The sequence below is a fragment of the Varanus komodoensis genome, unplaced genomic scaffold (assembly GCF_004798865.1).
Source record: "Varanus komodoensis strain SLA01 unplaced genomic scaffold, ASM479886v1 scaffold68, whole genome shotgun sequence".
Taxonomy (NCBI): Eukaryota; Metazoa; Chordata; class Lepidosauria; order Squamata; family Varanidae; genus Varanus; species Varanus komodoensis.
Genome location: NW_025336321.1, coordinates 3,141,925 through 3,155,626, shown reverse-complemented (window position 1 = coordinate 3,155,626; position 13,702 = coordinate 3,141,925). Strand labels below are relative to the sequence as shown.

At 39.1% G+C, this 13,702-nt stretch overlaps 1 protein-coding gene across 3 annotated transcripts in view; it reads right to left on the bottom strand.

Moving 5' to 3' along the window:
• The window catches only part of CHN2 (chimerin 2), a 163,200-nt gene that overhangs the window by 40,904 nt on the left and 108,594 nt on the right, over positions 1-13,702 (bottom strand). For 2 of the 3 annotated variants that reach the window (XR_006416665.1, XM_044450765.1), the window contains exon 7: positions 7,314-7,391. The exons of the other annotated variant lie outside the window; for it this stretch is intronic. Coding sequence is in view for 1 of the 2 variants with exons in the window: in XM_044450765.1 (XP_044306700.1) it covers positions 7,314-7,391 (78 nt within the window). In the remaining variant the exon portion in view is untranslated. The remainder of the gene's footprint in view (positions 1-7,313; positions 7,392-13,702) is intronic. 3 annotated transcript variants of the gene reach the window in all.

The window sequence follows — 13,702 nt, the reverse complement described above, 5'->3', positions numbered from 1 at the left end:
TATTTATTAAATTTCTAGTCCGTCTTTTTTCCTGCAAGGATCCTGAGGCAGCTCACGTGATTCTCATTTCCATTTCACTCTCAGAACAACTCTGAAAGGTAGGCTGGGCTGATAGTCAGTGACTGGCCCAAAGTCCCCCAGTGAGTTTCATGGCTGAGTGTGAACAAAACCCTGGATCTCCCAGTCCAATATTCTAACCGCTACACCACAATGACTCTCTTCAGCATCCATTCCTGAAAGCACTTTGACTGGAAAGTACAAATAAAATTATACAAGTCACAAACCAACACTTTCCACCTACCCTGGCATTATGCCTATATGAATAGCTTGGGAAGAAATGCATGTATTTTTAAGAGAAACAATGTCATTCTGATTTCCACCAGATCCTGTATCTTTTAGTCCATTTTGGTGGAGCCTTGCCTCTTTTCAGATGGCAATGAATTTGTCTGCATCAGTCCAAACTAGTTGAGGATTTGAATTTGGCTGAATCTAAAGCAAACCCCTAATGACAATCGTAGGATCAAATAAATACCTTGTAAGTTTCTTAAATGTAAGTACATTCATACAATATCCATGTGACATCCGTACCAACATTGAAAGTATAAACTTGCTTTGCCACATATTTTCCAGGAATATTCATTAATTGCTTGCTCATAAATGAAGATCAACCTTGATACAAATTTAAAAGGAGGCACCCTGACATTTAAGAACATAATGGTTTAGAGGTTTAGAAATCCAAATAATGCCCAGTATCTCTTGTTTACATCAATCTGTAGTACTCTATCCCATATTTTGATATATAATGGATCATTTGCCCCATAATAGGGGCTTTTTGTATACCAGGCATTTATTGTGCTCTTCTCATTACCTACTCATGGTTATTTGCAGGTTTCATTTCCATTTATAAACATTATTTTTTGGCTGTTTTATTTAGAGCAGGAAAAAATGGACTTTCATTTGTGATGACAAAATGATAAAAAAAAGCCTGTTTCCACTTCTGTATTTGTGTCATTCTGCCATACCAGTGTTGCCTAGAGGTTATGAAACTGCCTGTGTACTGTTTGGATCGCAATCCTGCAATGAAATGCAGCAGATTAACAGCTTGACGCAGAAAAATGCAAAGAGAACAAGTGTGGCATTGTGGTTAGAGTGCTGGATCGGAACTCAGAAGATCTGGGTTCTAGTCCCCATTCAGCCATGAGACTCACTGGGTGCTTTTGGGACATTCACTGACACTTAGTCTAAGGTTGTGGTTGTGAGGATAAAATCAAGAGGATAAGGATTATGTAAACCACCTTGTACTCTGGCAGGAAGAAAGGTGGGATATAAATAATCAATTACAAATAATAAAAAGAACCAAAAAAGGTTATACATCACCAAAATAGGGGGCCATGCTGCATTTGTTAAAAGTGCTGAAAATGGTTAATTGGCAAGAAAATACACTCCTTTTTCCGGAGGCTATAGAAAAGGACCAAGGGCTATAAGTGCAAATACTGAAATACAAAACTTCCTCTTTGTCCTCCTATTCAGTTTAGACATAATCCCAGCTTTGTTTACAATATCATAGAACCTGGTAAGATTAGCTTATTTCCACACCATAAATGAGTCAGGAGCTTTCCTTGTATGGAAATAATCTTGACTTATGAAAGTGGATACCAGGGAAAGAGACAGACATGTGTGCTGCTTGTCCCAAATCCTCAAGCTGGATGCCTCAAATGGGATGCTATTATTATTGCTAGAGAAAGAAGTTGATACTCACACTACTTCTCCTATACATAATAATTCAGAAGGATGTTTAAGATATTTGATCATCTGTTTGATTGCATAGTTTCAATATACTGAACAATCCTCTGTGATTTGGAGCATTTTACTATTCCTATGGCACCTATGACTTGTTCTCACAGAGTTACAGTTTAGCAGAATTTGAAAATATAATTGGTCCAATGGCATTTATCTACCACAACATGGTCACTTATGCCTAGCAGCAGCAGAATATGGCATCTATATTAGATGTTGGGATGACCCTCTAAAATCTAATTTTGAAAAGCAATTGGGACTGTAGGTGTCATTGTGCAGAAAGACTGATAGGAATCAGCTCAAGTTGGTTCAGCATGAGGATGTAGGCAAGGTGCTCGATTGGCTTCATGCATCCACCTCTGTACTGGATCCTTGCCCCTCCCAGCTTATAAAAGCCAATAAGGAACAATGAGATGGGCCAGGGATGAGATGAATGCCTCTTTGCAAGAGGGACTGGTCCCATGCTGCCTTAAAAAGGTGCTGCTGCAATGTTTCTGAAGAAATCATTCCTTGACCTGAAACACCTCACTAACTATAGGTCGGTAGCAAACACTGCTTTCCCAGGCAAGGTTCTCGAGAGGGTGGTTGCCATTCAACTCCAGGCACTCTTGGATGAGACTGACTATCTGGATCCATTTCAGTCAGGGTACAGGTCTGGTTTTGGCATGGAAACAGCCTTGGTCATTTTGGTATGATGAGCTATGCCAGGAGAGAGACGGGGAAATATGACCCTGTCGATACTGCTGGATCTCTGGGTGGCTTTCAATACCACTGAAAATGGTATCCTTCTGGGCCAGCTCTCCAAGTTGGGAGTGGGGGTTACTGTGCTGCAGTGGTTCCACTCCTACCTGGGAGGCTGTTTCCAGAAGGTGGCACTTGGGCTGAGTATTGTTCATTTCTTTTCATTCTTCAACACTGAGTTCCTTCATGTAGGGGTCTTTTCTGTCCCCCATTCAATTTAACATTCACATGATGCAGCTAAGCAGGGTCATCTAGAGTTTTGGAGTATGCTGCTGTCAGTATGCTGATGACATGCAGATGTATTCATTTTCAGCAGGTGTGGCTATGAACGTGCTAAACCAGTGACTGGCTCCAACAGTGGACGGGGTAAGGGCTAACAAACCTAAACTCAGTCCAGGCAAGACTGAGATACTGTTGGCAGTTCCTTTTTCTGGATAAAGGGTGCTTCTTGACCCATCCTTGCCACTTTGAGCCTAAGATTGCCTTAGTAGCTTGGACTGTCTAATACCAGCTTTGGCTGATGGTCCAGCGATGCTTCCATCTGGACAGGGATATACTGCTTTCAGTAATGTTCTGATAATTTCCAGGTTAGATTACTGCAACGAACTGCTCACTGGATTGTCTCTGATGAAAGTTCAGAAGCTGCATCAAGCCTTACATGTCTTGGGACTACAATGTGGGTGGGACGGTGTAACTTGGTGTCCTTCAACAGCAGGGGGTTGGACCCAACGGCCTTCATGGCTCCTTCCAACTCTATTATTCTATGATTCTAATACCAACCTTGTGATCTTTTCAGCACCAGGTGAAGCCTTTAAAGATTTACTTAGTTACCCAGAGGCTTGAGGGCATTACCCATCACAGGTAATTTTCATTTTACAGGGTCAACTTACTGCATGTTTTAGCTATTTTAATTCATGTTGTTGCTTTTTAAAATGATGTTTGTGTTGTATATAATTGTTTTATTTTTACTCATTGTTGTGAATTGTCCAGAAAACTTAGCTATGGGGTGGTGTAGAAATGAAATAATAATAAAATAAGCTACAATTTGTATTGAAATACTGTGAAGTCAAATATTTTGCCGTAGTTATGTATTACTTCTTTTGCTGATGATAAGGAAGATTCAGGTGAAGCTAAGTATAAAACAGTGTCATTAACAACATGCTGGATACTTTCAATAACAGGGTCACTGATCCTGAGTTCTCGAGTAATTATCTCTATGAAAACTCAATAGACCAAGCCAGGACCTAGGGTGCAAAAGGCTCTTCTGTTGGGTTCTAGTGTCAAATACAGAAGTAATATGGCCTACACTTCCTGATTTCTCCTGAGCTACAAGCTTAGTGTACAGTAGGAGTAGACAGTCTTTTTGGTCTAACGTTTAGCAAATTGTCCTTGTCACAACTATCTTGGGCCTCTAATGGTAAAAACTGCTAGCAGAAGACCTTGATTTCTGCAATAGTTAATCATACCTAAAGTTATGTGGACATTACCATTGAACATTCCTTTTAAAGATGAATTAATATATCAATTCATCCAAATGAACTTTAGTAATCTTTTAGAACTACTGTTCATTCAACAGAATCAAATGAAAGTTTTGCAGGCGTTTGTGATATAAAACATCAGAGGGCCTCAGTGCAGGTGCCTAGTACTAAACTTACTTAATGGACCAATTTCTTATTTTTAACCACAGCCATGATCTGATCTGATATTTTGTTATTCCAGGAAATGTGACCTTTGTAGTCACATTATCCCAGTTGGTTTAGGTTGCAAGAAAATGATTTGTATTGTGCATTCCTTGACAAATGCACATGCCAAACATTCTGAAGAATTCAATGTCATGAACTGCCTCCTCCATATGAATTCAGTTCTATAGCACAACTATTTTTAACGTGCTCCATAACAAGTGGCTGAGATGCTTCTTAAGTAATGTGTTATTTTCATCAGTATTCGTAGAGCTGGGGGCAATTACAGATAAAATAATCTAGTCTTTCAGCATATATTTATCCCAGATTCCTAGTTTCATGAAGTGATAATTTTAATTTATTAATTGAAACTGTATACACACATGAGTTTAGGGTCTATCATTGTAGGTGCCTATAAGGATGGAGTACCCAGGCTAAATACATGAAGCTTCAGAACAGCAATTATTTCTCCTATTAAGCAGTAACAGAAGAGAAGGAATGCTGAATCCTTTACTCTTTCTAAAGAGCTAAGAGGTAGATATGTAGCATTTTAAAAATGGTTCTATGCATGTAATCCTGTTGTACTTGGGAAGGAATGCCATATTGTGGGACCTATTTGCATATTCCCATGTGTACAGGAATACAGTTCAGCATTTTTAATTGGGCTAGAATGAAGCCACCAGGGTTTTGTCTGCAGCCAGATGATCAGAACATAATATTCTGATCCTTTACTGACTATAATCATTACCAATTTGTTTCTGGTCTCAATTCAAGGCCTTGACATTGATGTTTGAAGTCCTAAATGGCTTGGAGCTAGGGTATCTTCAGAACTGTCGCCTTTCATACAAATATACTAAATACTTCTGTTATAGAGATCCTTCTCTTGATGAGAAAGCACATGTCTCATTTGTGGTATCTAGATTGTGGAACAGCTTCCTTAAACTGTACCTGTCTGTTGATGGTTTTATTTCAGCACACTTTTAATTAAATATTCCATCTGTTATAGACATTTAACTGCTGTTGTTTTCTATTTAAATTGTTTATTGTTGTTTTCTATATAAATTGTTTATTGTTATTACGGTTGCATCCCTTTATTGCAAAAACTGTGAGCTCTCTTGACTACCCTCATTGTAAAAAGGTAGGCTATAAATTACTGAATAAATAAACCAATTAAAAATATACTTTAGGGAAGCATTTTCCATTTCTTAAACAAAAACCAGAAACAACATTTTAGCATAAGCCTGTGATATCAGTCTATGTTTTAGCATGGTAAATAGCTATTTTATATACTTTCTTGGTCATTTTACATTTTCAAAGTACTACTTAAAACCCTCACTGAACTTTTTTCTTTTTTAATCCCGTTTTCAAGTCAGGTATTTAAAGTTTGGAAAAAGAATCATATGATTTACCCATTAAATTACAGTTCTTTCAAACAGGAAGCAAGCGGGTATGCAGAATGCTAGAGTGAACAAATACTAGGTTCTGGGCACACATCCAGTTTTAAATCAAACACCAAACAAGGGGAATTTTGAAGAGGAAAGAAAGAATGTATAGGTCAATGTGGAAAATATGCCCTAAGTCATGAGAAAATACAGTGCTGGCTAAAGTGAAACCATTTTTCATGTAAAATGATGATTATGGGGAAATCTGCAAGCATTAAGGATGTTTCAAATGGGACAGGAGTCCACTTCTCTAGTTGGAAAAATACTGGCTTTTATGATGAAGGGTATCAGGGAGATACTGGGGGAAAGTTTTGTATTTATTTGTAAACATTTTAATATAGGCCAGTAACAGCCCTTTTACATTCTAACATGAATCCAATACAATCAAGCCAAAGCAATATAAATAAATAATACAAATAGATAAGTATTTGCAAAGTAATGGCAAATAATTGAAATCCTTTTACATTCAGAGCTAATGAACTGACATACACCAAAATACTTCTCTTTCTGACAAGATATGACCTGTGAAGCCAGTACATTTGTGTATTAGTATATTCCGTGGTAGCTGCCATCTGTGTCTCCTAGAGGTAGGATGTGATTGCAACCCTTCTCCTACATTGTGATAGATTTTTATTTCTCTTTAGTGAATTACCCTGGTGGCTGTTAGCAATAAATGCTTGCTTCTAGATACTGGTAAATCCAAGCATAACCTCTTTGCAAAATAAGTGTCCATCCGTTCCTGCTAATCATTAAGTAAGAATTTGGATAATTTTAACTGCAATTGCTAGAGGATGCCTCAGTCTGGAACAATGCAGCAGTTCCCGCAAGAGACAGAGAACAAGATGCCTGGAAGCCAAGTTTCTGAAAGTGAGTCACACATCTTCTCGTCTATGCACACATATTATCCCAAAGACTGTTCTGGAGTGCATGGGAAAGCTCCTTCTAGACATTGTTCATACTGTAGAAACTTGTTTCTGCTTGTACATTCGGCATTTGATAAGTGAGGGCAAAGGCTTTCTACAAGAGGCAGTTCAGTCAAACTCCAAGAGTGCTTCCTTGGCACATGGAGCTCAACAAAAGATATTAAACAATGCCATCACACCACTCTGTATTTGTGTGTGTTTGTGAGTCACAGCTTCATGTCTTTTGTATTTAACATGAAGAACCTCCTTCACAAAATGAATTAAGAATCAGGCTAATATATTGTTTATCTATTTTAGAATGTACATGTTGTTAAATTCAGAGGAACAACATATGGATCATGAAGAACTTAATTTGAAAGCATAAGTCTGCTATCCTTAGCCCAGTGTTCACCAATTTTACTAAGAAAAAGGACCTATTGCTTTCAGTGAGTTATATGTACATCGGTTTAAGATTGCTATCATACTGCTTTCAATGAGATGAGTGTGTCATCAGAAGGGAATGCAGCCTATGTCTTTATTTCGTCAAGATCCAAGTGAGTTTATCGAGCAATGAGATTCTCTCTCTCACTCTCTCTTTTCTATCACAACAATTTATACAATCAATGGCTCTTGGTATAGTACAAAACCAATAAATACATAAGAAAGATTAAGCCACAGATGCACGTGCAATGATCTGATGATGTTAGCAAAACACAACTAACACAATACAAAGGAGTCCACAGGTTTCTTACCTTAAAATTATGTGCTTTTTCATAGTTGAAATGGTTGTCATTTTGTGTTAATGCTGCTCTCCTGACCAAAGAGGTGATCTGTGAATAGGCAAAGAGTTTCAGAGGTTGCCACAAGAGTGCCCCCTTGACTCCCATCTTAACCCCCAGTGCCACGGCCAGCAGCTCCTGACGTTTCCTTCCACGCTTAGATTTGTGAACCACAGCACAGGTTTTCTCATTTTCAAGCCATAGCTCCTCAGCAAGCATCGTGCTTGGATCCCAGATCTTTTCCCTGTCTTCTGCAGAGCCTGGGAGGCTGACTGCTGTCAGGTTTGTCCAACTGCTTCTAATGTTAGACAGCAGATTTGAAGCAGCTGCAGCGGCCCATTCTGCAGAGACCTCTGGCATGTGACTTGAATGGGCTTTCTTGTGTGACGGAAGGAGCTTCTGCATCTGAATAAGTAACGGTCTGCTTTGTGATACTACTTTAAAGCAGACGTGTGTCTGAAACAATAGCCTGAATTCATGTACAGAACAGCTCCCCCTTCTCTGCCCTCCCTCCAGCAGTGGTATCCTGCCAGACACTGAAGAAAGAAATACAGGCAGCAGGACAGCTTTACAGCTTCACGCCACAACACATTTCAAAGGATAGATCACTTCTACTTGGGAGAATTCTCCCTGCCCGCCCCCCTAAATGACTCTAATGCTGCATCCAATTGCACTCAGAGCTGGAGACCTGTGAGCTATTCCAGTACAAACAGCAACAGATTAAGCCTTTAAACCCCAATGATTGTTTAATCTTGCAGGACTAAAAAATCGCTCCTTTTTCATATCCTGTACAAGTGAAAATCTGGTAGCACTTGAAGGATTAGTTGCAGTTCTTTGCAATGCATTAAATTAAGAATGTTTTTGTGGGTTAGGATAAACCAAGTAATTTGATTATTTCAGTATTCATTCTGATTATTTTTGTACAAGTTGTAAACTACAGACCTACACTATAATTTGATTTATTAAAAAAGTGTATCCCACTGGGAGGAAAAAAAGATTAATGAAGCCTAAGGGCTTGTGCAGGAAATACAAGTTATATTGCATGAAAGCAACTTACTACTTGTATATAGATATTATGGCATGAAGAAAAGTAACTGAGAAATAGTTCTGTACCAGCAGGACTTGCAACAAAATCGGCTAGCCATACACTCTCCCAGAATGCTCAGTTCCCTTATCTAATAACCTTGTGGTTTTTGGACTTCCACTCAACAGACACTTAGCAGATACTTACCTCCCCCACAGATCTCTAGCTTCTAGGCGGCAGACCATCCTAATTCCCACCCCTGCATAGAGGAACAGTTACTGCAAGCCTGATTCTTAATAGCTCCTGGTCAAATCATGGCAAGGAAACAGTTGCAAGATCCTTGACCATTTTGTGACCAGTAGAGAAATCCAAAGCCAGAGTATGAATGGCTACATGTGTTGTTACATGTTGTGACAGCCCAATGGTGGTCATGAAGTCCTGAACTTCAGCATGGATACTGGAACTTGCCCAGATTAGTCTCATCAAATCTGAGACTAGCTCCATCAACTCAGGCAGGGAAACCATTGAGCTCACCCCGAATCCCTGATCTCTCCTGAAAGTCATACCCACAAAAACTTTACACTGGCACTCAAATGGAGAGATTGAGAGAGAGCAAGAGAGACAGAGATTAACTGCATCACAGCAACTGCCCCTTTCTGAATATCTAATTTATTCTGGTGCTGAACTTAGTACTCAGGAGGAAATATCTCAGAAAGATTAATTCTTACCAACACTCCAATCCAGGGCTAGTAATAAATTACCAGGTCAATCATAATTAAGTAATACATGAAGAAAAACTTATTATCAACCAATCTGGCATGTAAGAACGACAGAAGGCTAGTAATTCACTCTGGTTCTTATGGATGAAAGAAAGATTAGAAGAAAGAATAGCCATAGGATGGTGAATGCCTCTTCTTATCTGGCATGTCAGTCCACAGTGTCATAGTTTGTTTGACCCATAGCTATCCTTCATCCCTCCCCAGGTGATCATCAGAATCATCTCCCAAACACATGATTGTAAAAGCCAGACAGAGCCAACACAGTGAGAACACAGGACAGACCCTCACCATAGCAGTAGTAGGAAAGCACAATGGATATTTAATTCCCCAACTTTCCCTAATTTTTTAATATTTTTCATACTTCTGCACATCTTTGGGTTCTCCCAAGCATGCTGACACTTGTTTCCCCTGTGGATGGCGCTATTTTGACTACATACTCAAAGGCTGGTATTCAGAGATTCAGTAATCTCTCAGAATGTTGCTGTTAGTGAGTACATAGGAAAGGTTCCATGCAGTGACTACAATTTATGTATGTGTTCTTCAAATGGAGATCCAGGCATGTGGAGATCTATCAGGACTATTCCATATTGGACAGTTCTTAAGCACAATGGCATTACCTATCTATTGTTAAGTTTGGAACTTTGGAGGTAGGGAAAAATGAAGAAGAAAATTAAGCCAGGAGGCAAAGATGGGAAATCAGTAAACTCAACCTGCGTTAAAAACATTGTTCCTCAGTTTGTGAGACCAAGCCATAGTTAGCATCTTACAGAAGCCTTGCACTACCTGATCCATTCTGAACTGGTGGCAGCAATGCTACCTCTTGGCCATCTGTAGTGACAGAATTCCAACAGACTATTGGTGAACAGCTTTCAAGCTACCATGGTGGCACACAGTATAAGGTACCCCTGTATCCCAGCAAAAATGTATGATTTGAGAGCTCTCCTACATACAGTTACTGCCATGCACACATCTGTCTTGGCAATATAGTTACAGACATGGCTAAATATCACTAACAAGGGTATAACACATTTAATTTGTTGATCCTATCAACCCTTGTGGAAAAGATAAGCCCTGCTGCCAAAGGTAATAACATGAATGCTTGTTATGAATGACAATTTATCTGCCTTTAATTTCACATACAGTCATGCCAAAATTTTATTCAGGAGAATGAGCAGGCTTGTGGAATGGGGATCACCAGAGCAGAGAACAGAGAGCAGGAGAGAAAGGCCCTTTCTCCACAACCAGTATGGAAGCAAGCAGGTGATGCAATGTAATCATGGTCATTAATGCAAGTTATTCTGATATAAATATGTGGAATGAAACTTGTAACACTCAAACATTTCATGATTTATACTTCCATATTGGTCTGCTTGGAAACTTTATTTGATACAGAAGGGAACTGTAGAGATTGGGCCCATCTCTCGCTCACTGCAGACTGTTCAGATAGATTTGCGGTCAGATTCTGAGAAGGAAATGGAGGAGAGGACTTTGAAGTTTCAAGATTACCTAGTGAAGGTTCTCAGGCAGAGTTTGAGAATCAGCCTGCTTTGGAAGGGACAGAAGAGTTTCAGGAGGGGAAGGGGCAACATTTGCGAGATGCAATTCCTGACCTAGCAAGGAGGCGTTGGCAGCAATGAGCTGCTCAGTTGGAGGGACTTCGCCATGCCTGCTGCCTTGCCTTCAAACCACAAGAGCCATCCTGAGTGTGGTGTCAGAAGCTTTACTGAAAGGGAGGGACAGAGAGGGAAGCTTCCAGTTTGGATTGAACCCTGTACATGGGCAGAATCTTCTCCCTCAACTTTGGCAGAAGGCCATTTAGAGTTCCACACTGTTCCTTAATCTGCTGAGTTTCAATTCAAGACCTATACTTCAAAGGATTGCCTTTAGTTTGAAGAGGAAGAAATCAACTACATGTGCTCTGAAATACTAGAACTGGGAACTAGTTAGTTTCTGAGTCTAGTTTTGACCTTTAAGGTTCTACATTCAGGGTATTCAAATTCAATTTAAAGAAGCTCTCAGAGGCTGTGTTCTGGTAACAGGTGGGCTGAAGGCAATAGTAAGCAGAGCAAATGTAAGCAAAGGTGCAAATGCCAAAACATTTTTGAAATTATTAATTTCAAAATTGCTGATAGGTTGCCAGAATCTCTTTTCATACAGAACTCGGCATTGCCGTGTAACCGGTATTATTTCGTGTATGTCAGCAGCATAGAACCAAAGCCATTAGAAGCCAATGTTTATACTTGGGCAATTTATTAATCTAACTTGGAGGATAAAAAATCCTTTTATGTAAGGCACATCATTATGTAATATAGCCAGATATGATGTTCAGAATTATAGGATTATAACAATACATCTTTTTAGAATATTTACTTTGAGTCCATTATGGTATTAAGGACAACAACCCAGATGTAAAAGAAAACTTTTTTTGTAAACCTGAGGATCTCTTTGTAGTATCTGTAAAATATAAGCTTCAAAGAAGAAAAGGAAGAGCTCTGCTGTGGGATTGTAATAAATAGAGAACATATTGGCATTCACCACATGCAGAACTTTGATTCACTTGGTGGGGTTGCTTTTGAAATTATGTTGTGTCATTATGAGGAGTTTCTTTTATAAGGATCCCCATGAGGAAAACATGTGCATAAAGTTCTGCTGATCTAAAAGAAATGTGTTTAATTCACAGTTTGAAAGAACAGTGAAATTATTGCCACATTTGTGTTATAGACTGATATGTACTGAAATGTAGAATGCCAGGCTGCACAAATACAAATTTCAGAGTAATTAACCTTTTCCCATGATTATTTTCAGCATGGGTTGAATCCAAATTGTAGGCAAGAGTAAAAAATGGGCAGCATGGTGCTGAAGATATTGCTTTAAATCCATCTTAAATTGCGAGTAACAACTTAATGCATCCACATGAAGATGTGTACTGGCAGCTAAATCGAGACATGTTCAGAAAGTTCAGGGACAAGGAGATTTACATCTTTATACAGATATGCATCTGGATGTGCATCCAAATAGACATCATTTGTTGGTATGGAAATATATCTGTACAGTAGGGAGAACCTACTCAGTTGGAATAGCCTTACTCAGCAAATTTATTCTAGGTGCATTGCATTCCCATGTTCACCTCCTGATTTCAGTGGAACTTACTATGAAGTCAGCCTGCTGAGAATTCCAGTTTAAATCTAGTCATTTCAATTTAGCTGGGTTGCAGATCCAGCTGTAGTTCTGCTAATGCAAAGTATATTTCCAGCTAAATTAACCATGCATCTTACACAATGGTTTTGACTCAGGGCACTAAAATCTTTTTCCTGTTTTTAACAAGGAAGTAAAAAATAGAATGTGTCCATATTTAGAGTGTATCTACAAGACATACAAACATTTTCCCTTGTTTTTTCTATCAGCAAGACAGAATTAATACTACGTTTCTAATTGAGCCTAGAGGAATTCCCATTTTAGAGAAATCAAAACCATTTAAGAGATATCAGTTGTTTTTGCCTCTCCTTTCTTTCTCTTTCTTTAGCTGTTGAAATTTAAACCATGTGCTCCTTGGGAAAATACGTGCCCTCTTGCCTTACTTACAATGGCTGTTCTTTCAAAAAAGAAATAAGCTACAAACTCGTGTCATAAAGTCCAGTTCTTTAATTTAACAGCACTGTTACCCTGATGCAGCAGTCCCCTGTCTCTATGGGGGTACCAATAGAGAGTGCCTGTTGCTAGAAGGTCTTTACCATTCACTTCTGAGGAATATGCATCTTTCAGGGGATATTTCTGTCTAGAGCTGGTCCTTTCACTGGAATGAGTGAGAAATGTCCCTTGTGTGGGAGCTTGGTATGCACATCGTATCACCCACAGAGCTGTGGTTTGTGTGGTCTGACTTGTTTAACATAGCTTTTATTTTTGGCAGATGAGCACAGTGGTCTTCGCAAACATGCCCAGCAGTGTGGGAGCCATTCAAGAATGTTACAATGTTTTACAATCCCACACGGCAGGGATGCATATCTGAGAAGCATGTTTTCGTCTTGGTGACACCAATTCAGAGCATTATGAATCGGTAACTTCAACAATGTGCAGATTCTGTGGAATTTCTAAAGGCAGCATTACCACAAGGCATGATAATTTGTGGTGACATATGGTACATATTGTTCCCTATTAAGGGGAAGAATGTTTCCTTAATATAACACTGTTTACCTTAAAAAGCTTAAAAAGCTTGAGTGCAACATCCACTACAAATGGAAGTACGATGGACACATATAGAAGGTGTCAGGGTCACAAACACTGGCTGCACTCCGTTCATATTTATTTTGACTTATATCCACTTACAGACTATACACACTGTTCATGACCCTGGTTTTTTGCAGGCTCTAAACTGGAGAAAGCCACATGTGATACATGAATACAGAATTAGTATCCTAAACCAAGACAGATGATGGAGGCATATTATTAGAGGCATATTATATTATTATTATTCTAGCCTCGTCACCACTGATTCCTGCCCCAACACTTTTATTTATTGACTTGATTAGCACTCCAAGCAATGTCAGAAAGCTAGGTACAGC